Source organism: Pholcus phalangioides, unplaced genomic scaffold, assembly GCF_987345545.1.
Source record: "Pholcus phalangioides strain wild (caught in Gottingen) unplaced genomic scaffold, Ppha-v1.0 ptg000028l_1, whole genome shotgun sequence".
In the NCBI taxonomy this organism is placed as follows: Eukaryota; Metazoa; Arthropoda; class Arachnida; order Araneae; family Pholcidae; genus Pholcus; species Pholcus phalangioides.
In genome coordinates, this window is record NW_028301618.1 from 3375023 (window position 1) to 3398242 (window position 23220).

General features: G+C 36.4%; 2 protein-coding genes across 5 annotated transcripts in view; both read left to right on the forward strand.

Moving 5' to 3' along the window:
- Nucleotides 1-779: 779 nt before the first annotated feature.
- The window catches only part of LOC149067776 (late secretory pathway protein AVL9 homolog), a 57157-nt gene continuing 34716 nt past the window's right edge, over nt 780-23220 (forward strand). For 2 of the 4 annotated variants that reach the window (XM_089252324.1, XM_089252322.1), the window contains exons 1-7: nt 780-817; nt 2701-2811; nt 10617-10717; nt 11998-12118; nt 13495-13580; nt 17046-17274; nt 21197-21276. In XM_089252324.1, coding sequence (XP_089108450.1) covers nt 10625-10717; nt 11998-12118; nt 13495-13580; nt 17046-17274; nt 21197-21276 — 609 coding nt within the window. In that variant the 5' untranslated portion in view covers nt 780-817; nt 2701-2811; nt 10617-10624. Of the gene's footprint in view, nt 960-2700; nt 2812-10616; nt 10718-11997; nt 12119-13494; nt 13581-17045; nt 17275-21196; nt 21277-23220 lie in introns of all 4 variants that reach the window. The other 2 variants (XM_089252321.1, XM_089252323.1) reach the window with 1 other exon arrangement.
- On the forward strand, nt 5954-6304 carry LOC149067777 (uncharacterized). Its single transcript, XM_089252365.1, has one exon. It carries the CDS (start codon nt 5954-5956, stop codon nt 6302-6304), a length of 351 nt encoding a protein of 116 aa, XP_089108491.1.

Below are 23220 nucleotides of genomic sequence, written 5' to 3' on the forward strand. Positions count from 1 at the left end.
AAAAAATGGTACAGCGGTTTATTTACATCAGGACCCAAGTTAGAGCGAACAGAGTATAGCTTATTTGCCAAGACTCAACTTAGCTCAAAGCTCTCGTCTGGTTCACTAGGTGTGTTGAGTCGGCCGTGGTTGAGCTTCAAGTGGCGATGAAATGAGCATCAGTATAAAAATTGTCTGTGTTGTATGTGAAATACGTTTTCGAACTGACTGCAGCAGGTTTACTGCCGTATTCACCAACGCAGTTTCAACTGCAATCGCAGGTCTCCATCGAAAAACTGCAGCAACGCCGGTTTTACCAAATCGTATTGTCGCGTTTTCATCGCAGAAAAAAATTTAAAATTTTTCTTCACAGCTTGCAGCTTCGCTATCTCACTTCTCATTTTAACACTAACATCTGAGGATGCGCCGTCATTTTGCCTGCAAAAATGTGTTAACGCCAAGAACCATATTCTCATCGATAATTTCTTTTTCCCGAATTTGTCGAAAAAATATATATATACTATATACATGAAGATATTTAAAAAAAAAAATTCTATACTCATACATACACTACACACCAATACATACATAACTCCCTTGTCTTTCTCTTCATCGGGGGGACGCGACGAGCCCCCCCCCAGCCCTTATGGGGATAGATGGCCCGCACAAGGGCCAGGCATCTCCGAAAAATTTCTATTCTGGTTCTGGTCAACACCGAGTCGTCTGCCGTGGTGCGGACGTTTTTGTGGGACTGCAGCCACAATCGCAATGTTTACATCCATTATTTCGAAGCAATGAATGGCAACACTACTGAAGTTGCATTACACACACAGTTGGGGTATATCTTTTCATTACATATCTTTTTTTTTGTAATTTTTAAAATTGTATTGTGCGTCATACATTTTCTTTTTTTCTCATGTTTTTAACAAACAATCGTAAGAAACAACATGCATTGAAATTCCGAAGGGAAGCATAATCATGTAATAATTCACTATGAGATAATTGCCATTGTTTGTTTATTACTGTCATTGATGGGTGTATGTACATATCTTGAAACATGACTCACATGTTGATGTAACGTGCTTACCCTTTCTTTGTTGCATTTAATGTTTTCGCGTCAAGCTCCATAATTGATTTTTCGGAAATTATCAAAAGTACTCGAAACTATAATAATTCCCAATTAATGTTATCTTTATCAACTTAAAAGATATATATAATTGAGGAAATCTAAATCAATGTTATTTTAGTTGTTGGATGGATGAAAATATCTGGATTTGAAGTATTTTTCATGTTCAATTTGTGTTCGAGTCCTTGGTGAGCTCATAATTCCTTGGTACCTTTCTGAGATCATTAAGGTACTTAAGAGAACAAGATTCATGGTTCAAATCCTAGTATACAGGTCTCAAGGCATGGCCTGGGGGCTTCAGGTTCCTGGGAGAAAGGCTCTCCATGATGATGAGATCATGGCCCCCACATCCTGAAGCAGAGCCCCTAGGCTGGGATCTTACGGGCCCCGATCAGACTTTCACGGGGGCCCCCCTTATGATGAAAAAACAATAAAAATGATTAAAATCCTCCAGGGCTAAAGCCTTGTAGGGGCCATGGGTGAGATATGTCACTAGAATTTTTGGGAGTAAGTAGAAAAATTTGTAGGCTATATATTACTTTACCGCACTCCAACTCTGGTTATATTGTCTCATTCACCAATTTTCTACTGATTGAGTTGAGTAGGAAATGAAGGTGATATCTATCGGTGGTTGCCCCCAGGCTTGGTAGGTGAGGTCTTGTTGTTTTCTATGGTCTTCCCCTGGATCATACCCATTTACCCTGATGGTAGCCTTCATGGTGGAAGATGAGCTTCGCACCACTCAGGTGCTAATTTGGTAGGATGGAGAAATCTCTAAAAATGCACATGTCTAGTCAAGTGTTGAATTTTTAAAGCAATGCATATATATCCGGATCAGTGTTTTGTATTCCAGCATCGGGCATGTGGTTGAAAACAAATACAAGCCTGGTCAAAATTTTTACATGCCTCCAATGATTAGGGCAGTAGATTCGTCTAGTCTAGTACCAGGTGTAGATTCAGATGGGGAGGAGTCCTTTTAAGAGCTGTTTAATGTGGAAAACATTAGTGTCTCATAGAATATGGGATGATAATCTTTTATGTTATAAATTTACTAGATCAATATGTAAAGGGAATTCAATTAAAGTCCCTGCCGGGGATCACGTCAGGATGTAGGAGCTATGGTCAAGGGAAGTGACTAGGGCCAAATGAATTACTAGAAGCCAGAGGCGGTAACATTGGGGGCCCTGAAAGTTACCATTTGTCCCATACATACAGAACTCAAGCCCGTAAGCAGGAGAGTATATTGTACATTCATTAATTATTGAGAGAGCACAGCCCCCCCCCCCCCGAGTTCTGGCGCCTATGCAAGAAGTGCAAAAGATCGGGAACTACTGCTCTGATTAATGTATATTAGGTCTTACCTGTAAGCACTATTCACCATCATGCATACTCTATTAATGTTGCACGTTATGAAATGCCTTTTGATTTTTGAAAATTTTATGATTATCGAACCTAATGAAATGCATAAAATGCCTGTCTACTTACAAGTTTGAGCATATCATATCTTACTTTGTAGTTTAGTTTTTAACATGTTTTGCCATGCTCTTATTTTGAAACTTAATATATTTTAACGTGTTAATTTTATTCCTCCCTAGGAATGCTGTAGTAATGAAATGCAGAGCTACAAATTTGATAATTGTGTAAGAGTCGGAAAACACTCCTGAGAATCCGGAAACTAAATTTGCACTGTCGATTGCACAGAACAGGTAAAAATTTTTGGTTTAAAAAAATATTGTAAAACATAAATCTTTTTGTCATCGGAATAATTACCCTTGCATTCACTTTCCTATAAAAATTGATTGCTGGAAAAATGGTATTAAACTATAAGTGCGGGCTGCATACATAAGAAAATTATGTTTGTATTTTCAATTATTTATGATCTAGAACAGATGTACACAATCTCAGGCCAGATGCAGCCTGCTAAGGTGTTCCACTGGGTCTGCAAAAATGCACCGGTAGAAAAGTATCAATATGCACTTGATAAATACTTAGGCTGACAAGAACAGCTGCAGTATAATCCAGAGATTTCGTTAGAGACTTTTTTTTGGTGGCAAACGTGTCCGAGGATTTGACGAAAAGTTGCCAAGACTGTAGTTGCGCTACAGACACTGGAAAATAAAAATCGCATAGAAAACAAATTTGAAAACCAACAATAATAGTATATAGATGGCTTTTTTTCAGCCAGAGATATCGAGGAAACAATTATTTTCCGGATATTATGCTGAGGTGAGCTCGTATGCAAGAGGGCCTGGGTTCGAGTCCCGGCGGAGACGTGATGACTTTTCTTTCCGAGCTCACCTCAGCATAATATCCGGAAAATAATTGTTTCCTTAATAATAGTATAACTAAATATTTCTTATATAAAGAAATAAAATCCAGATTGTTTTTTAAATAATAAACCGATATCATAAATGTATATGTATATTAGAATGGTACAACCTGACCGGAAAATAATCTTACTGATAAGCTACTGACCTGCTAGAATACTAAAACGAAATGTATATAACGGCTATTTCAAATATTAAACAAAAGAACCCCTTTGAAAAGCCAGAGGAACTAGCGCCACTTGGTATAGATCATCAAAAGATCTGGAAAAGATACAGCAACCCAGCGCCATTATGTTGGCCTTGGTGACTAATCATCGGGAAAAGTTTCCAATAGAATCTCTGGATTACACAGCAGCTGTTCCAAAATATGAACTCACAGGGTTGAGTTTTTTGCCGGCAAAAGTTTCCAATTATGAAATAGTCTTTTCAATATAAAAACTTATGAAACATGCAAATTGTATGAACTTACATGGTATGAAAATGAATATTTAGCAACCAAAGATATGGAGACGTATCCAAATAAAATATGCATCACCCAGATTTGCTATAAAAAAATTCATAAGTAAAAGATGTTATTTATTTTTGCTGGGGCGTTTTTTACTGCGTTTTTTCCACTGTGGCAAAAACTTGCCAACCCTGTGAATTCATGTTAAATTTTTAAATAAACATTATCATAAGGGTCATTCAAGTATTGCGTCAGCATCGAGGGAGGGGTTTCCGACTTGCGGACTTTTGATGACGAAAGAGGGAAGGTTTGGATAATGCTTATGTCATCAACCATCCTTTATAAAAATATGAAATATTCGTAATGACATCTAACTCTGTGCACCAAAAATGAAAAAAAAAAAAACCCTTTATATAGTTTGTTGGCACTTGAACTAACATTCTTCCTACTGAAAAGTCCCCTATAGAGCCACTTTAGTGATGTCTAAATGTTTCTTGGATCCAAGTGATCTGGAAATGTGTCTGAGTCGCTTAAGTGCTCTGGAACTGTGTCATATATCACTCAAGTGATTTATAATTATACCGCAGATCACTGAAGTAATTTGGGAATGTGCCACAGTTAACTTGAGCGATGTAGAGCCGCACTGGAAACTGCTTAAATGCTCTAAAACTGTGTCACTCATCACTCAAGGGATCTCTAAATGGGTCACTTAAGTGATCTGTGAATGTGCCACAGGCCCCTTAAATGCTCTGGAACTGTGCCGTGTATCACCTAAGCCATAGTCTCCCAAACTTTTTGTTCCATCGCCCCCTTCATCAGAAATTTTTTTCCTCTCATCGCCCAAGAACTCAAGTAAACCCATAGGATTCTATGTTAAATCAGTAGGTTCTATCGCCTCCTTGGACCATTCCATCGCCCACCAGGGGGCGATATTGCCCACTTTGGGAAACACTGACCTAAGCCATCTGTAAATGTGCCGCTTAGTTCATTTTTACAAAATTAGGTTTGAGGTGACGTGCCACATCAAATAATCCCCAGGGCCACATTTGGTTTGCGAGCCGAGGGTGTACCATATATGGCTTAGAGGATGGGTTACAATGAATTTCTCAAAAATAAATTTTGAGTTCTTAGCCTTCAAATAGCATTGAAATTGTCAGAAATTGATTATATCAACATATGAAGGTATTTTATTTTGAAATTTTAATTATTTTTAAAAAATACTTTTTGCATTAAAAATTTTTTTTGATTCATTTCTGGCGGGGGTTCTTCCCCCATATGTCTCTGATCCCACCAACACGTGTTATACAAATACAACATCACAAGAGGCAAAATTTCCAACGAGGTAGCTGAGAAAAAGATGCCAATAATAAGTATGGATGTCATATATTACTAAAATACCGCAACCAAATTAAAAATGCACAATCACAAAAATTATAAACAATATATATATATATGCACGATAAAATATTATACAATGCCCATAACGGGGGGGGGGGGGGAGACAGGGTTGTAAAAAGAAAAAACCAAAACACCAGGTTTTTTTCGGTTTAAATAGCATTAACATAAAAAACAATAAAATTTCTGAATAATCATTCAAACTTCTATTAGTTGAAATAAAATGTTTATTAATGTAATTAACACAATTCCCATATTAATTAATCTATAAATATTTCTTATATTTTAATAAAAACCGGCTTCTGAAATTTAGTTATTTTTTTTCTTAACTCAATGAATTACTTTGTGTTTGAAAATTGTTAATGTTATTATTAACCATATATATGTAGTGCTGTCCACACGATGGCGCTGGCGTATCTTCCCAGCTTGTATAATTATTAGTCTATTTTCTGCTGGTGGCATCACAACAGAAATCGGGAGTCAAAGGCGTCTGGCTCGGTTTGTTGATGGTTGATGTTGTCTCACTCACCGACGCGCGTGTCTGCGTCTCATCATGCACGGGCCACATTTTCCTCTACCAGCATCCCCGTTTGTATTGTGTAAATATTATCCGTTGTAAATAAAGTGTAAATATATCAACTAAAGATTGGCGACATCGGACGTGAAGCAAAAGAAACCACCATGGCAGAGGTGAGTGCCGTAGTTATACCGCCATTCAACGTGCGTGATGTATCGTTATGGTTCGTGATGTGTGAAAGCACTTTCGAGTTAGCCGCTCCGAAACCGATAACAGAGTCAAAAACAAAATACAACTACATCGTTGCGAACCTTCCTCCAGATAACGCATCTCTAGTACGAGACATTCTCATGAACCCGCCAACTTCGGAGCCATACGAAAAACTAAAGCACGAACTAGTCGCACGTTGCAGTGAATCCTCGTCTACACAGCTTAAGAAACTTCTCGCTTGTGAGCCATTAGGAGATTGGAAAAACCGTCTATGTTCATCGAAGCATGTGACTTTTAAACTTTAATTCTTTCTCTTCTGTCCTCGTCCTTCGGACTACGAGGGGGGTACTGTAGTGCTGTCCACACGATGGCGCTGGCGTATCTTCCCAGCTTGTATAATTATTAGTCTATTTTCTGCTGGTGGCATCACAACAGAAATCGGGAGTCAAAGGCGTCTGGCTCGGTTTGTTGATGGTTGATGTTGTCTCACTCACCGACGCGCGTGTCTGCGTCTCATCATGCACGGGCCACATTTTCCTCTACCAGCATCCCCGTTTGTATTGTGTAAATATTATCCGTTGTAAATAAAGTGTAAATATATCAACTAAATATATAAAGGGTTTTTATCCAGTTACTTTCAGTATACTTAATTAGGAAAAGCTATTTTGCAAAAACTATATATATATATATACAATAAGAATTAGGTTAATATAATGTATTTAATGAAGCATAAATAATGCAGATTAGTTAGCAATGATTTACAATATACAAGGTGATTATAACTAATGTTCTGATTTCAAAACACTTTAAAAAAAGAACCATCGTCAGAATGACTTCAAAATTTACATGAATATTCCTGTAGCAATGGAATTTTAAATGGCAAAGGGGGAAAAAATATTTAAAGATGTAAAATTAACAACACTGTACTCATCCAACATGTGGGAAATTTTCTCCCAGAATGGAAATGATAGCCAGTCAGAGCAAAATGATAACTTAATTAGCATTGCACGATTTCATAGTTCATGGAAACATTACAAAAATGAAGTAATTGAATAAATACAACTACAACTCATTTAAAAAATGTTAAATATGTTGTCCACTGTGTTCTGGCTATGAGGTGAAAGCACAAAAATGCTTGTTCAACAACAGATCAGAGTATGCCATGATGTGGATGTGCATGCAATTCACCAGAGTTTGTAATTCGACCATTGCACATAACATATTGGGGTATTCCCAAAGCCAAAAGTTGCAAGGGTTAAGGTCAGGTGAACTGACAGCCAGGTGTCATGTCTTCCTGTTATTGTTAAAATGGTTCTTCAGTAGCTGCTTTGCTCGTATTGCTATGTGCATCTTAATAAAAGTTATTCTATCCAAACACTTATGTTGTTGAAGTGCCGAAATTATGTGGTTACATAAAATGGTATTATCCTGCTGGCCAAGTACAGCATCATCTACTTGCACATTTTGCACTTTTTTTTTCTTTTCTTTTGCCAAAGAAATTTTCATTGCATCAGGAGTATCCATGCAAATTTTCAAACCGTTCTGACCAGTAGCTCTTATTGTATAGTTTTGGAATCTCCCTCTGCGTATAGCTGATAATTTTTCATAGAGCTGCTACTGCTATGCAGTAGAACCTTGATTAACTGGGCTTAATGGTGAAAGTAAAAAAAACACTATTGAATATTAAGACCGAGTTATATACAGTATGAGATGTGCTATTCTTATGGGAAAGAAAATAAATGTCTGAGGCAATGTAGCTACTAGTACACTGGTCTTTGTCCTTTAGGGACAGCTGGTGTCTTTATTGGATTATAGGACCACCTGCCCCTAGCATGATGGTGTCACTACTGTTGCTACTTCTTTCTGAAGGAAAAAAACAAAAAAAAACCCTGAGATAATGCACCACTACATTTAGATGTGTAATGCAGTCTTTATTCATGAATTTGCTAAAGATAGAGCATCAGAATATAGCCAAAAGTTAGAAAATGTGGTGAGAGTGGGAAATTTTGGCTTCTGTATGTAACTTTAAATAACTAAGATACTTTATATGAAAAAAAAAAATATATATATATATATATATATATAGGCCACTTTTATGAGACTTTTTGGAAAAAACCACTTATACCACTTTATACAATTTAAAGATATACCTTCAGAATGTCCCCAAGAATATAAAATGTGTTAAGAATGAAAAATTTTGGCTAATGATTAACCAATATTATATTTTTCAAAGAAAAAAAAAATTACATCTAGGCCACTTTTATGTGATTATGTGAGGGGGAGTCAAAGTTTTGATGACGTTACTTAAACAGCTTCATATACATGAAAAATCTAATTTAACGGACCAATTTTATCATTATGTACTGTAATACTCTGACTTGCATCACCCAAAATTTACGTAATCTCATCCTTATTCTTTATGTATATCACTGCAGTTTATTACGATAAATTCATAATTATCATAATGTAATTGATAAGTCTTCTAATTGATTTCAAATTGCGTGCACCTTGAAAATAGGACGAGAAAAACAGGACATTTTGGGTAAGACAAAAATCACGGGAATGTTCAGTGAAATATGGATAACATGATCTCACCCCTACAAGTTTGTCCCATGAGCGGAATAAATTCTGCACATCTGGCATGAACACTGAAAATTTTGTGCGCCGCCTGATCTAGAAGATAGCAGAAAGGATTTTTAATATAATCAGAGTGCCTGCCATCACATGGAAAAGTCATGAAATAAGAAAAGGAGGAGTGACAGAAGTCAAGAAGAAGGCATGTAATGAGAAAAAAAGTCAGTTTCTTTTTTATGGACCAATTTTCTGATTTTTCCACACTTAATTTTATGCCCAAAAATAATGGCTTTTGTATTAGGAAACCCATTGCAAAAGGCTGGTAGATTTCTGTGATCGTGCAGTGGTTTGACTAAGATCAATATGCAAACGTCTCTGAATAACGTGCATTAAGTTACAAATATAGAAAAATATCTAGTATTAAATCGGCCATGTCACCAAATAACGAGTCTTGAATCATGATTGTTAACCTCTTCGCATACAAGCTGCTGGTGATAAATTTGAATGATATGTATTAGACGTATAGCCAATGAATGTGGTAGCCTTGTTCCCACGTTAAAAAGAAAAAGGCAGAAAGGGCAAGAAAGAAAAAAAGAAATAAGAGTGGGAAGGAACAGACAGAAATAATTGTATAAGAAAGTATTAGTGCAGTCCCTTTCTTTTCGCCCTCAGCTAAAAACTTGTTTTGTAGTTTTGTTTTTTTATTTGTTCTCTTCCTCACTTCTATGTGCAGTATATAATAGAAGGATTACATTATATGAGTGTGTGGGGGGGGGGAATGCAGTGAGAAGGAGAAGAAAAAGCTGAAGAGAACCACCACCATCATTACCAGTTGATTGTTATCTCGTTGAGATATCATGGTGGTGAGAGAACAGGGGGGGACACACAACTCTGTTTCATATGGTTATAGTAACCCTTCGCGATCAGGAAAATCAGGTTGAAGAAATAGATGAATTAAATTTATTCCACTGGTGTTTGTAGACACAATATTACATCCCTGATCACAACGAGGTTAAGTCACCAATTTTGTCTAATGATGAGTGCTAAATCGCCAAACATTGCTTCGATTTTTCGAAATTTTTTCTCATTTGGTGATAGTTTCTATCCAAGTAGCCAAATTTAAAAAAAAAAAATCTAGCAAGAATCGCAGCCATAAAATTGGGGGGGGGGGGGAAATTAATCGTAAACACTCACCAAATCATGTTTCTCACTTCTGACTTACAACATAAATGGCAGCACCTCCTGAGGACATAACAGATATAACAAAGAATGTTTATAGGTTTTATGGTTTCATTATAGTCTTGCTCCTAGTCAAAATTCTTTTCACAACTTTATGTGCCCAGAAATGTAAGTGAATTTTTTTTTGAGAGGATAGTGCCCGCAAATGTCATTTTAATGCTCTATACTTCTACTTCAATAACTAACATAGCAAATTGTTTGTAGTTTTCAATGGTGTATTCTGCACTGCTTTGGGTACCGCTGCTGTTATGAAAAGTCCAGCTCAGGTCAAAGAAAAGTTGCCAAATTTTCCTTTGGCTATGTGGTAGACACTCTGTGTAATGCAACAAGTCTATTTTCTATAATGTTTAGCTTTTTTCAGCTTCAAAGCGACTTATTTCAGCCCTTTCACAAATCTAAAGATATATTTACTCAGGTTTGAAAACCCACTGCCTCGATGAGAACCTGAAATTTTTTCTTACACTAAGCAATCCAACAGTTTGTGAAGTTAATCCCCAAATATCTTTCATTGTTTTTGCAAATTTCAAAGGGTAAATATTTTTGCTTCACTCTTACTTCATATGGCTCGCCATTAAAGGCTAGCTCAACTGCTTTCTGTCTATAATGTTGGCACTGCGTGTATTCCATGTTTTTATCTGTCTTTTTTTTTCCTTGTGATCCCTGGAAAAATTGCAATTATGGTACCAGAAAAAAATTGAGCTGGATTTTTATTTTAAATAGTGGGCAATGAGAAATATAATAAAGGGAATTTAATACACATTTATACGATGTGAGTAGCTTATTATTTTCTCTTTTTCTCATCAGCAAGTCCCATGGAAGACACAACTGAAGAACCTGCGGACGTGCCAAAGGAGGTCATTATTCATGTTCTGGTTGTTGGATTTCACCATAAAAAAGGGTGCATGGTACGTTGATTGATATGGTTCGCCATAATTATAACGCTAATTCTTATTCTACCACCATGATTAGTTTTAAGATTTTTTTAATATTATTATTATGATGCAATGGAATCCAGTTTTCATATGAAGCGTTGTTAAAAAAAAAAGTTTTTTCATTCCAATCCGTTTCTTAATGCTGCCAATGTCTCTATAGAAAGAGCATCAGTTATGGGGGAGGTGTAAATGTTTTAGAATTTAGAAGTTCGCAAGTGATCTACATCAAAATACAATAAAAATACGAGGCTGAAGGCAAATATTTATAAAGCAACTCCTAATGAGTTTCAGCACTCGTTAGGATTTGTGTTGCTTCTTTGCGATTTGAAAATATAGTTTTAGAAATAACTATGAGTTGGCAATGGGATGCATTAAATAACACTGTCAAAATCAATATGAAGCCATTTTAAATTAGGGATTGAAAAGTCGAGAAAAAAACTAACCACCAACTCCGAGCCAGTGATCACACACAAAACTTTAGGTGCCAATATCAATTTTTTAGTCACCATTGCGACCTGGCGCTTCTCAAGCCCTGTTCTAATGTTCAGAAAAAGTTCATTTCTTGCACTAAGGGGGGGGGGGGGCAAATAAAAATTCAACATTTAATTTCAATAATAATTTCAACATTTTTAGGGCCCAATGGGTGTTGTCACCAGTAGAAGAAATAGCTAACAATTGATCCTATGATCTTGCTGATCTAGGGTTACTTTCTAGGACTTGCATGACACTTATTCACAGGTTGCTCAGTGGACAGTGAGCCTGTCTGATCAAGATAGATTCCAACATCGTTTTCATATTAGTGTCTGATCTAATAAGACATAGAGACGTGGTTGGATGCTTCCATGTAACCTAGCACTGCAACCAGAGGTCTGTTGTCCTACAAATCAGACGTCTCTCATTCTTTTCTCTGTGTAACCTGTGGGAAAAGTGTCACATAAGTCCTGGCAGATACAACCAGGTCAGCGAAATCATAGTCAGTTGTTTGCTACCTGTTCCTCTGAAGATACCCATTGAAGGCCAAAACACATTAGGATTGAAAACTTTCATTTTACATTTTCAGCTCATTATGGGGTTTAAGAACTTGTTCAAGGCTTAATATATTATGAACTTGAGTAGTTCAATATTAAAAAAAAAAGTTAAGCTTTCTGGCATTAGTAAAAAATTCATAGATATTGATGTTGTGTTCACAGAAAAATTGTCTTTATTTTTTATATTGCTTGTTCCAAATTATTTCATTGCCTATGCTTTTCCAGGTGGAGTTTGCTTACCCACCACTTTCCGATGGAGATAATATGAATTGCGGGGAGCTGCCCGATCCTTGGAAGCATCTCCCTACATTAGCTCTTCCAGATGGTGCTCATAATTTCGAGAAAGGTAAGTGGGATTCATGGAGGAAAATAACAGAATCCCATATTTGATTGGTATTTAAAGCTTACCATGAACACAAATATCGAACGAATGTGCTTGTACTCTATCCTAAAGTTGCAGTGAATGGTTGCCTATTACCATGAATTTGCAGCTGAATCGAACAGTGGATTTTCCTTTGCCTTGCAAAAATACTCTTACACATTCCTCTTTGATTGTGCAGCAATTTTTGGTTGCAAATAAATTGTTACGTTATCCAAAATCCCCTTTATGTTCACTTCATCATAGACTGTTTTTTTCTGTTTTCTAAAATTGAAAATGGCCTTGAAAAAAATTTTTTTTTAATTGGTCATTGAACAAAACCTTACAAAGATTCTAAAGTGCGTTTCTAAAGAGAACTATTTTGGAGCATTCAAAAAATTCCATAAATGTTGAAACACGTTTACAATGATATCCCAACTTATATCAGTAATTCATTCCAAGACTGACAATGTAACTTCTTCAGTGGCAATGCCTCGCATTCCTTGGGGGGGGAAAAGGACGTCAAAAAAAATTTCAGATTTTTCTTTTCTACCTGTTTGTCTCTTTTTTTCTTGTGTGTGACAAAACAATACTCTCTAAGAATGCAACATGAAAATTCTTCAAGCTTTGTTCAAAATGTGTCTAATTCAAAAAATTTTAATTTTTAGGACGAGGCGGGTAAACGTAAGTCAGGATATTATTGTGCACAGAAAAAAAAGAAAATGATTCATGTTATATATTAAAATACACATTGTCATATACATGCAAAATCTAACTTATAAATAGGTATTCCTGGTATTTTTTGAACAGACCATGTGCAGTAATAACCGACGTGTGTCACCCAGCATTTACGTCACCTCTTCCTAAATATTTATTTCTTCTATTAGATGCACTTTGAGCAAATCTTGACTTCTGACACACATTCTTAAAATGGAAATGTTTCCCCCACAAGAGTTGCATCGAAAAATCAAATAGATTAGAAAGAATACAGGAAATCTGTGCATTCACTCCTTTGTCCTCTTAAGGGAGGGAGCATAGGCGGAGATAGACTTGAAAGCCTGGGGATGGGGGTGCACAATGACTATGTCAATTCATATATATTCATATACATTAGATCAATCGACTCTATCTTTGACACACGCCCCCCTCTCCCCCCTGTATCTCCGCCCATGAAAGGGAGGGACATTATCAATCGAACATTTACTTCAATTTATGTCGTTAGTCTTGAAATCAATTACTAATATAAGTCTTGGTATCACTGTACTTTTGAGTTGACTAGGTAGGTCATACAATGATTCGTGTGCAGAAACTTTCTATCTCCTGCATAAATATTCACATTAACTTTTTCACATTTTTTTTTACAGATGCTATCTATTTTCACCTGCCGTCATTAGAAGATCCTTCTCAGACAGTTTTTGGAATATCTTGTTATAGACAGATGAATGCTCAAGTAATTGATTTCTGATTGTATCATTTTATAAAATTTTGAAATACACATTTTTTTTTTAATCTAGGTGGTATCAGCAATGTTAGACAAGGGATAATATAGATAGGTTAATTCTCAGATGATGATTTATCAAATACTCGGTCATATGTCTTACATACTCATGACTATTACACTGTGGGCTCTCAGATCACTAAACTAACAATTTTAAATCTGCTATACTACAGTTACCTTCATAAGGAGTGAATTTCACCTAATCTGCTAAACGAAAATAAGTTATGGACAAGCCCATGTGGAGCATAAATCACTGAAGCAACTCAGTCCTATCTCTGTTTTTGAGTTATGGTGTATTGAAGGGAAATGCATCAAGTCTGAAAAAAAATAAAATAAAACATGAAGCTTCTGAAAGAATTATACATAAACTATTCACATATTTGGAAAGAGCAGAGAAAATCCTATAAATTGCAACCATTTTCACCTGAATATCTGGATTTGATAACGAGCTACAAACACTGAGAGGAAAGTGGAAAATCAAATTGTTGCCAAGATCTGTAACCACCTATTCTGCTAACACTCTTCTAGCTGCAATAGATCAAATTTACCAATAATTTACCATTCCTATATCTTTCGAAGCAGCCCACAATAATCCATATTGGTGTTCCAGTTCAGGAGAAGTTCAGCAATGCATCATTGAAACTGACGTTCGTCAAAGAAGACATATTAGTAGATTTTGGTGACAATTCAATCTTGCACTTCACTAATCTCTCAGCCCTTGTATCTCGCCATTAAATCCAGATGGAAAAGGTGTCACCTTATGGAATTATTTTTTTTTGTTCATTCTCAAGATGTGCTTAGTTTGCTTGTAGGTGTTTCAGAAACTTTGCAAATATGGATTTTTTTTCCAAACTTGACGCATTCCCCTTCTATCCACAACTGAAAAGTAATTAGAGATATGACATGTAGTAGTTACTATGGTGTTTTATCTATCATTGGTTCGTCTATCACCAGTGGCATCGGAGCTGGGGGTGCTGTGGGTGCTCGAGCACCCACGAAAGTTTGTAAATCGGGTCAGAGCACCCACAGAATTGATTCAGAAATCGAAATTTCCTACATGGGACTCAAGACGAGCACCCACAAGTTCTAAGCACTTCCGATGCCCCTGTCTATCACCCTCTTTTGTGTGGCAAATTCAGTGAAATTTCCCCTGAATAGTCCCATGTTGACATATATAAAAATTTTTATATTTTGAGCGAAAATGTTGATCTATAAACACAGCGTTATACAAATTTTTTTTTTGGTGCCTTTAATTTATAAACTGATTTTGACTATATTTAGTGTGCTGATTTCAAATATGAAAACAGTTTTTCTCTATTTGCTCTAGTTTTTAAGATTCAGCCTAGCTCAATTATGCAATATTCTAACATTGAGTAGTCGTTAAGTTTTTTTTATGTGGATTAATTTTCCTCTGCTTTTTTCTTCCTGTTTACTGTGCCATGTGTCCAAGTTAAATGTGTGTTGTGCAGCTTTTGTAATGCGTGGTCATGGAACAATCCAGATCTAAATAAAGTTTCTAGTGTTTTTTAATCTGATCCAGGATTTTTTATTTCGCAAATCACAAACAACTACATAACTTATAAAGTTCTTTGTTTTGAGGGCTGAATAAAAGAAAAAATTACATCCAGTCGAAGAAATTGTAATGATCATTCTGATGTATTTTGCTACATACGTGGTGAATACACAGTAAAAGAGAACACACAGTAAAGCCATTTTTCTGATTTTGTTAAAAGAGCTTACCTTGGGTATTTTGGCGTTAGGCTTGGTGACCAAGATAAAGTTTGGATTCCACACACACAGTGTGTAAAACTTGTACAGAACATCTATGACAGTGGACTAATGGTAAGAGAAAGGGTCTAAATGGGGGGTCAATACCCATTGCTCACGCAACCAAAATGAAAGAGGAATAGGAATACGATACTATCACTTTGGTCATAGAGAAAATAGTTTTTGTCACAAACATCAATGAGTAATTTGTGTGGACTTAAAAATGATAACTTTCTTCTTGGTCAGCAAGGGGACTACACGATATATCATTGCTTCATGTGCCTATGGGATAGCAGAGCCTAACAATACCACTGGATAGGAAAAGAGTGGCCTACGAGAGAGAACATGGTTTTTGGAGAAAGAAATGTCATTCATGAACCCTTAGCCAGGTGAGACAGAATCATCTTGCTTCCATTTTGTATAAAGCTGGGGTTAGTGGAACAGTTCATGAAAGCTCTTGATCACAAGACAGCCTTTGCTTTGCATACATAGGATAAAAAATGCATTTGAATAAGTACAGAAAAACTTAAAGCTGGAATTTTTGATGGTCCTGAGATCAGACAGCTCATAAGTGATCCTAATTTCGTAGATTCCATGAATGAGACAGTGTGGATTTTATTTGTCCTTGTTGTCAAGAAATTTCTTAGTAACCACAAGGCTGAGAATTAGTTAACAACATTCTCAATAACTTTAGAGACCTTGGTCATGTTTTGAGCATAAAAGTTCATTACTTGCACAGTCACTTAGATCGTTTCCCCGAAAATCTAGTTGATACTAGTAAGGAACAAGGTAACAATTAACAATAGAGGACCAGTACCAGTGCAAATGATATACTTATATGATGGTAGATTACTGTTGGAATCTGCAGAAACCATATAAACAAAGTTCACTTAAGAATTCCAAACACAAAAAGCTTTCGGAGTGGAAAAAATAACTTTGTGTTGTTTTTATCTGATTTTTAACTAGGCTATTAAGATTTACAGGAGTGTTGCTGTGTCTTTTTCAATCAATTGAAATGATATAAATTAATTAAGCAATTTTTTTTCTTCAGTTTAATGCCTATACCCTAAGCCTAATTTAATGTGTTAACATGAATAACGCTATTTTCATATCTTGCAAACAAGAGCTGGTGGGTGAAAATTAATGTCATATTAATTTTCAGCACATGAAATACACATAAAGTCAGTTAAAAAAAACCAGGCACCAAAATCAGTGTTGCGCAGTGTAATCTGCATTTGTGAATTTCCTTCAGCAATTATGAAGTATTAAGGAATAGAAGGGGAATGTATATGTCATGAGTATTTAGAAAAAATTCAAATTCTACTGCCATCTATGCATCTTGTGTTGATTTTTAAAAACAACTATTTTTATTTTGAACTCTTAAAAGACATGGCTGATAGTACGTAACAGTCTTTTAATCTGCATGAAGTAATTCAGATTTTTTTTAATCCACTGATTGAATAAAGAAAATCATGGCAATATTTCTGTTAGAAAATTCACTTTATGAAACAGTAATATGCATTATGAAACTAATGTTTGTTGCATTTGATACAAAAAATTATATTAATTAAAATGTATGTTATTAGTCATTTGCGTACTTACCATAACTTTTTTTAAAATTTTTATCCTTGTCTCTCTCTCTCATTGTAGCAACTGATCCGTAAAAGCTCGGATATAACGAGGGGATCAGTTCAGAAGAGCGTCTGCGTTCTGAGTAGACTTCCTCTGTTTGGTCTGATACAAGCGAAACTAGAGCTTATCACACATGCATATTTCGATGAAAGAGATTTCTCTCAGGTTTCTTTGCTCGAAGAAACCTACAGGAACCTCAACAGCTCACTTCCAAAAGATCTCTGCGATGTGCACCAGGTGTTTTTAGGTAATTCAAAATCATCCTTCAACTCTTTTCACTTTTTTGTGTCATTTAAATTGATGTTTATAAGTTAATAATCATTTTTACACTTTTAACTACTATCACTACTAAACCACACACACACACCTCATTAATGTATCTCTGAAGAACTTCGTACTTCTTACTAAATTATATCTCCAATTATACGCATATTTTGCTTTTTCATTTTTAGAATCAGGTCTCAAAATAAAGTGGAGTAAAATTTTTCTTATGAGTAACAACCAAAACAATTTTTTGCTTGTGTGTAGCCAAAGATAAGTGCAAGTGTTTGGATCCAAGCTCAGTGATCAGAAAAATTGCATAAGTAATATGAATGTGGATTTTGTCAGACTAATGTGAAATTGTAGAAATAGCACGAGCAAATTTCTGCTGTTTTGGTTTTTTTTAGCTGCAAAGCCTTTTATTTTAGCCCTTTTGTGTGTCTGTGGAGATACAGTGGACATGGTGTTTTGAAGTCAGGGACAATGTTATTATTAAGGAAGCAGTTATTTTCCGGATATTAAGCTGAGGTGAGCTCGGAAAGAAAAGTCATCACGTCTCCGCCGGGACTCGAACCCAGACCCTCTTGCATACCGGGCAAGCATGCTACCATCTACACCACTGGAGACACATGAATCTGCCTTCCTAATTTCACGCACTGTGTCTCTGGCTGAGAAAAAAGCCATCTAAATCTCTCTAAACCGTCCCACCCGGGGGCCATTTCCTGAAGTTAAGAGAGGCTACTAATGCCTCTACTTCAGCGCCTCACGACACAGTGCGTGAAATTAGGAAGGCAGATTCATGTGTCTCCAGTGGTGTAGATGGTAGCATGCTTGCCCGGTATGCAAGAGGGCCTGGATTCGAGTCCCGGCGGAGACGTGATGACTTTTCTTTCCGAGCTCACCTCAGCTTAATATCCGGAAAATAACTTTCCTTGATATCTCTGGCTAAGAAAAAAGCCATCTAAATCTCTCTAAGCCGTCCCACCCGGGGCCCATTTCCTGAAGTTAAGAGAGGCTACTAATGCCTCTACTTCAGCGCTTCACGACACAGTGCGTGAAATTAGGAAGGCAGATTCATGTGTCTCCAGTGGTGTAGATGGTAGCATGCTTGCCCGGTATGCAAGAGGGCCTGGGTTCGAGTCCCGGCGGAGACGTGATGACTTTTCTTTCCGAGCTCACCTCAGCTTAATATCCGGAAAATAACTGTTTCCTTGATATCTCTGGCTGAGAAAAAAACCATCTAAATCTCTCTAAACCGTCCCACCCGGGGGGCCATTTCCTGAAGTTAAGAGAGGCTACTAATGCCTCTACTTCAGCGCCTCACGACACAGTGCGTGAAATTAGGAAGGCAGATTCATGTGTCTCCAGTGGTGTAGATGGTAGCATGCTTGCCCGGTATGCAAGAGGGCCTGGATTCGAGTCCCGGCGGAGACGTGATGACTTTTCTTTCTGAGCTCACCTCAGCTTAATATCCGGAAAATAACTGTTTCCTTGATATCTCTGGCTGACAAAAAAGCCATCTAAATCTCTCTAAATGTTATTATTGTTGCAAAGTACGACCAGACATGTATCCTAACATAGGCAAATATTTGTTTATAGTTTATCAGGATTTTGATTTATATTATGAATTTTTTTGTCTACATTTTTTGATTGAAGTATACATATTTCTTCCCCCCACCTCATAAGTTATCGTTATCAACTGACAAGACTATGTATATGGTGAAATAGTTTGCGTGGGAGCAGATTTCTAAAATGATTATCCTGTATGACACATTATACATGAGCTTAACTGCCTCAGTCCCTGCATCACCTGTCAGAGACACTAATCAATACTTTAAAAAAAAATTCACCTAGCTACAGGGGCAGCTCAAGCAAGGGTGCAAGGTGTGCAGTGCACCTGGGCGGCGGCCTAAGCTTTTGTTTAGAAACATAAATTTTTAAAATTTTGGAATTATAAAAAGTCATGACACCACTTACTGCCACTTTTTTTTATGTTTTTAACCATACCTTCACAACAAAAATGTTTAGAGAACTTGAGGGAATAAGCAAGTCTCGAGCTGTAATACCAGAAATAAGAATGGAATCTATCACATGGGGCAAATGTGCATTTTGGTTTTTCTACTCAGAGGTGAATTTATGATTTTGTTGCCTGCGGACTACACAAATTTTCTTCCCTCCCAGTCTAATAATAACGGCGCAACTCAATTGGTAGTTAATTGCCCACATGGGGATAGACCAGAGTTGTTTGTTGGCATGAATGCGAGCCTATCTCCCCGTTGAAATGTCTCGCCACAAAAGCAACAGGCCTACAACAATACAATCATTACACTTAAATAGAAAAATTGTTACACTTGATAGAAAAATTTACACATAGTTGTACAGTGCTTCCATCTGCCATCAATTAAATTGATGGCAGATGGAAGCACTGTACACAAGCATTACACAGAAACAAATCTCACGTCATGTTTTCTACACATACGCACACATTCCAACCAATTCGTTGGAATGAAAGTTCCACAGAGGAATATGGACGAGGTGCATGTAAGGTTCAGTAGACCAGAGTTGTGTTCAGTTAATAATAATAATAATAGTTCTAGTTTAACTTTCTGCCACTAACTGCTCACTCATTCCTCCAATTTGCCGCCTGCATGTTCCCTGATTGCTCTGCCCCCCATAAATAGGCCAGTGTTTTGAAGTTATAAGTTACTCTTTTGGTTGCTTACATGCTTGTGTACTGGTGTTTGGTCACTCTCATGCTCACACACTCTCTAAGCCACTCTTTTTGTCACTCCCATACTCCCACATTCTCTAAGTTACTCTTTTAGTCACTCCCATGCTATGCTCACACACTCTATAGGCAAAGACAGATTGTGTAGTTTTACAACCTGGCGGGGGGGGGGGGGGTGCTACTACAAATTTTGCCACCCTTCTCCCATTCTACTAATTTTCCGTCCCACCAAACTTGCCGCCCTGGACTATAGACTGCTAACACCCCCCCCCCCCTCCTTAAATATATCATCACCTAGTAACTATTCTGGAGCAGTCAAATAAAGACTAAGAAAGAATTAAAGTTTTCACTTGCCCTGCAGGGCTTAGCACTAGAAACCCCCTCACACCCCATAGTTTCCATCCTGGGAACCTTGGAGTAAGTATTCTGGCATTATAGCAAGGTTCAAATCTATTAAATAAATTAAGAGTAATTTAAAAAAATTCAATCCTAGAAGGAAGGAAAATATGATGTCTCATATGAATAAGAGCTAATGTGGAAAAAATAATCTGACGTAATTAAGAACTGTGAAATAATTCTGGACCAAAAAAAGAATGGGTAGCTTCTTTAAAAAGCTGGGTCAAATGCATTTTGTAGGCTGAACAATAGTGTGTTGCTTTGTTCAGGTAAAAAAATCAGGTTTATATCCCAGAGTCCCCTTGGCTGAAGCTTTCAGTCTCCCACCAAGGTTGTCTTTAGGGGTAGTACATGAGGTTTTGCACCTGGACTGCAGGTGAGGTAGAGCCATCCCTGCCTAGTTAAATGAAATGGTCACAGAGACCTCAAAATTAGTTCTAGATGTTGTAAACAGTCGATAGTAACATATTCATACTCATCTGTTGGCAGAAACTAGTTTTAGGCAATTTCATATTCAGTTAAAAATAAGCATATTAAACGTAAAATTTAAAATGATCTTGAGGACTGACAAGGTAAAACTGAAATTTTCCATTATCTTATCATATCAGATGTCTGCCTTAATATTTGAGTAAAAATGTTTTTTAATCATGTAATTATTATATATAACATATTTTATTTTTTTTAAAAATCATTCATTGAAGCAAAATATAATTTGTAATTTTTTTAGGAAATGTTTAGATACATTTTGTTGTGTAATTAATATAAATGTTCATTTTTTATTCAGGTCTGTCAGTTCGGGATTTTGTTCTTCGGTTTAAACATAAAGCTCTATTACTGTTCAAACTGCTTTTGTTGGAAAAAAAGGTGATTCTTTTCCTGGTGTTTGTGTTTGTCTATTCCTATATATATTACTTGTATATTTTTGTTTTATGATCTGATGAAAAATTATGTCTGTATTAGTTCATATATACTCATGTTCTCTGTTCATCATATATACTCATGTTCTCTGTTCATCATATATACTCATGTTCTCTGTTCATCATATATACTCATGTTCTCTGTTCATCATATATACTCATGTTCTCTGTTCATCATATATACTCATGTTCTCTGTTCATCATATATACTCATGTTCTCTGTTCATCATATATACTCATGTTCTCTGTTCATCATATATACTCATGTTCTCTGTTCATCATATATACTCATGTTCTCTGTTCATCATATATACTCATGTTCTCTGTTCATCATATATACTCATGTTCTCTGTTCATCATATATACTCATGTTCTCTGTTCATCATATATACTCATGTTCTCTGTTCATCATATATACTCATGTTCTCTGTTCATCATATATACTCATGTTCTCTGTTCATCATATATACTCATGTTCTCTGTTCATCATATATACTCATGTTCTCTGTTCATCATATATACTCAAAATGTTAATTTTTCTTTATTTTACAAAATACCAAATGGCACTTCTTTCTGTTCTCTTAAATTGTGTGTAGCAATATGTGGGTCAAACAGGATCTACTAAGACCCAGTAGCAGAAGAGTGTAGTTTAACTGTATCTTATTTTCTGAATTTGAATATAGATAGAGTAGCCGCTAAGCTGTCTTCAAGTTATCTTATTGTTTGTCATGCCTGGGTTGGAATCACAACTGTGATATGCACAGAAATTTTGAAAACGGCTTTTGGACGCATGCAATAAAATATTACCTTTCTTCCCATATGAGATTTATCTGTGCTTTCTAAACTACCCTTATACTTGGTGATCCAAAAGTCATGCAACCCGTTACAAAATATTTTTCTCAAATCTATTGATTGTAAATGCAAAGTTTTTCATAGATGGCAGCACTCTACTGTTCACAGTGGGATGTATTTTTTATTTTCCATGTACACTGCTACTCTCAGTGGCTCTTGCTTGTATGACCAAGATGGTTTTTTGTCAGAAAAGCAAAGAATTTTCATAACTGAACAATATATTTTTTTTTTCAACTCATTCGTTTGAAGCCGTTATTGAGTGCAACTACCTTTTGCATTTCCCGCTTCAATTGTTATATAGAATCCAGTATTAATCATTGAACAGACGACATCAATGAAACAATCCAGTTGTTTTTGTTAAAACATTTATTCTGTTAAATATTAAAATTTGTAATCTCAGTATAACATTTTTCCAACATTTGGTTATCACAGTAAGTTAGTTTTCTGAACTTTCAAGTTAATTAGTTTCCATTTAACTAGATCAATAATCGGAACAATCGAACCATTTGCGGAGACGACCGGGAATACACGTATCTTGATCACGTCATCCGTATCACTAGACTAATATCAGCGAGAACACAGTCAATTTGGAGATAGTCTGGAAACTCTTGTCAGTCAATCAGCTAATCCTTTGCATGCCGAATAATCAGAGAGATGCCAGAACCAGGATAGCGTCGAATCACACAGAAAGGTATCTGGTCAACTATAGAGTAGAATACAAGATCAGGCTGATATCGAGGGAAGTCCAGAGGCAGCAAGTCAAGCTACCGGTCAATCCATGGAATAGGCATCGGAACCAAGACAACATCGAATTGCTTGAAGAATTATCCGGCCTAGTCGCCGGTCAAACCATAGAACGGATGATGAGTCCGAAGTGGTGCCGAGGCATGCCTTTCCACTTTCAGTACATCACTATGATTGAGAGATCACCTGACTCACTCCTCCATAGGGAGAAATGCCTTTATGATTAGATTAAGTGTTTCGAAGAAATAAATCAGTACTGCGTCTCGCTGTGTATCCGGTATTTATCTGAGCACAT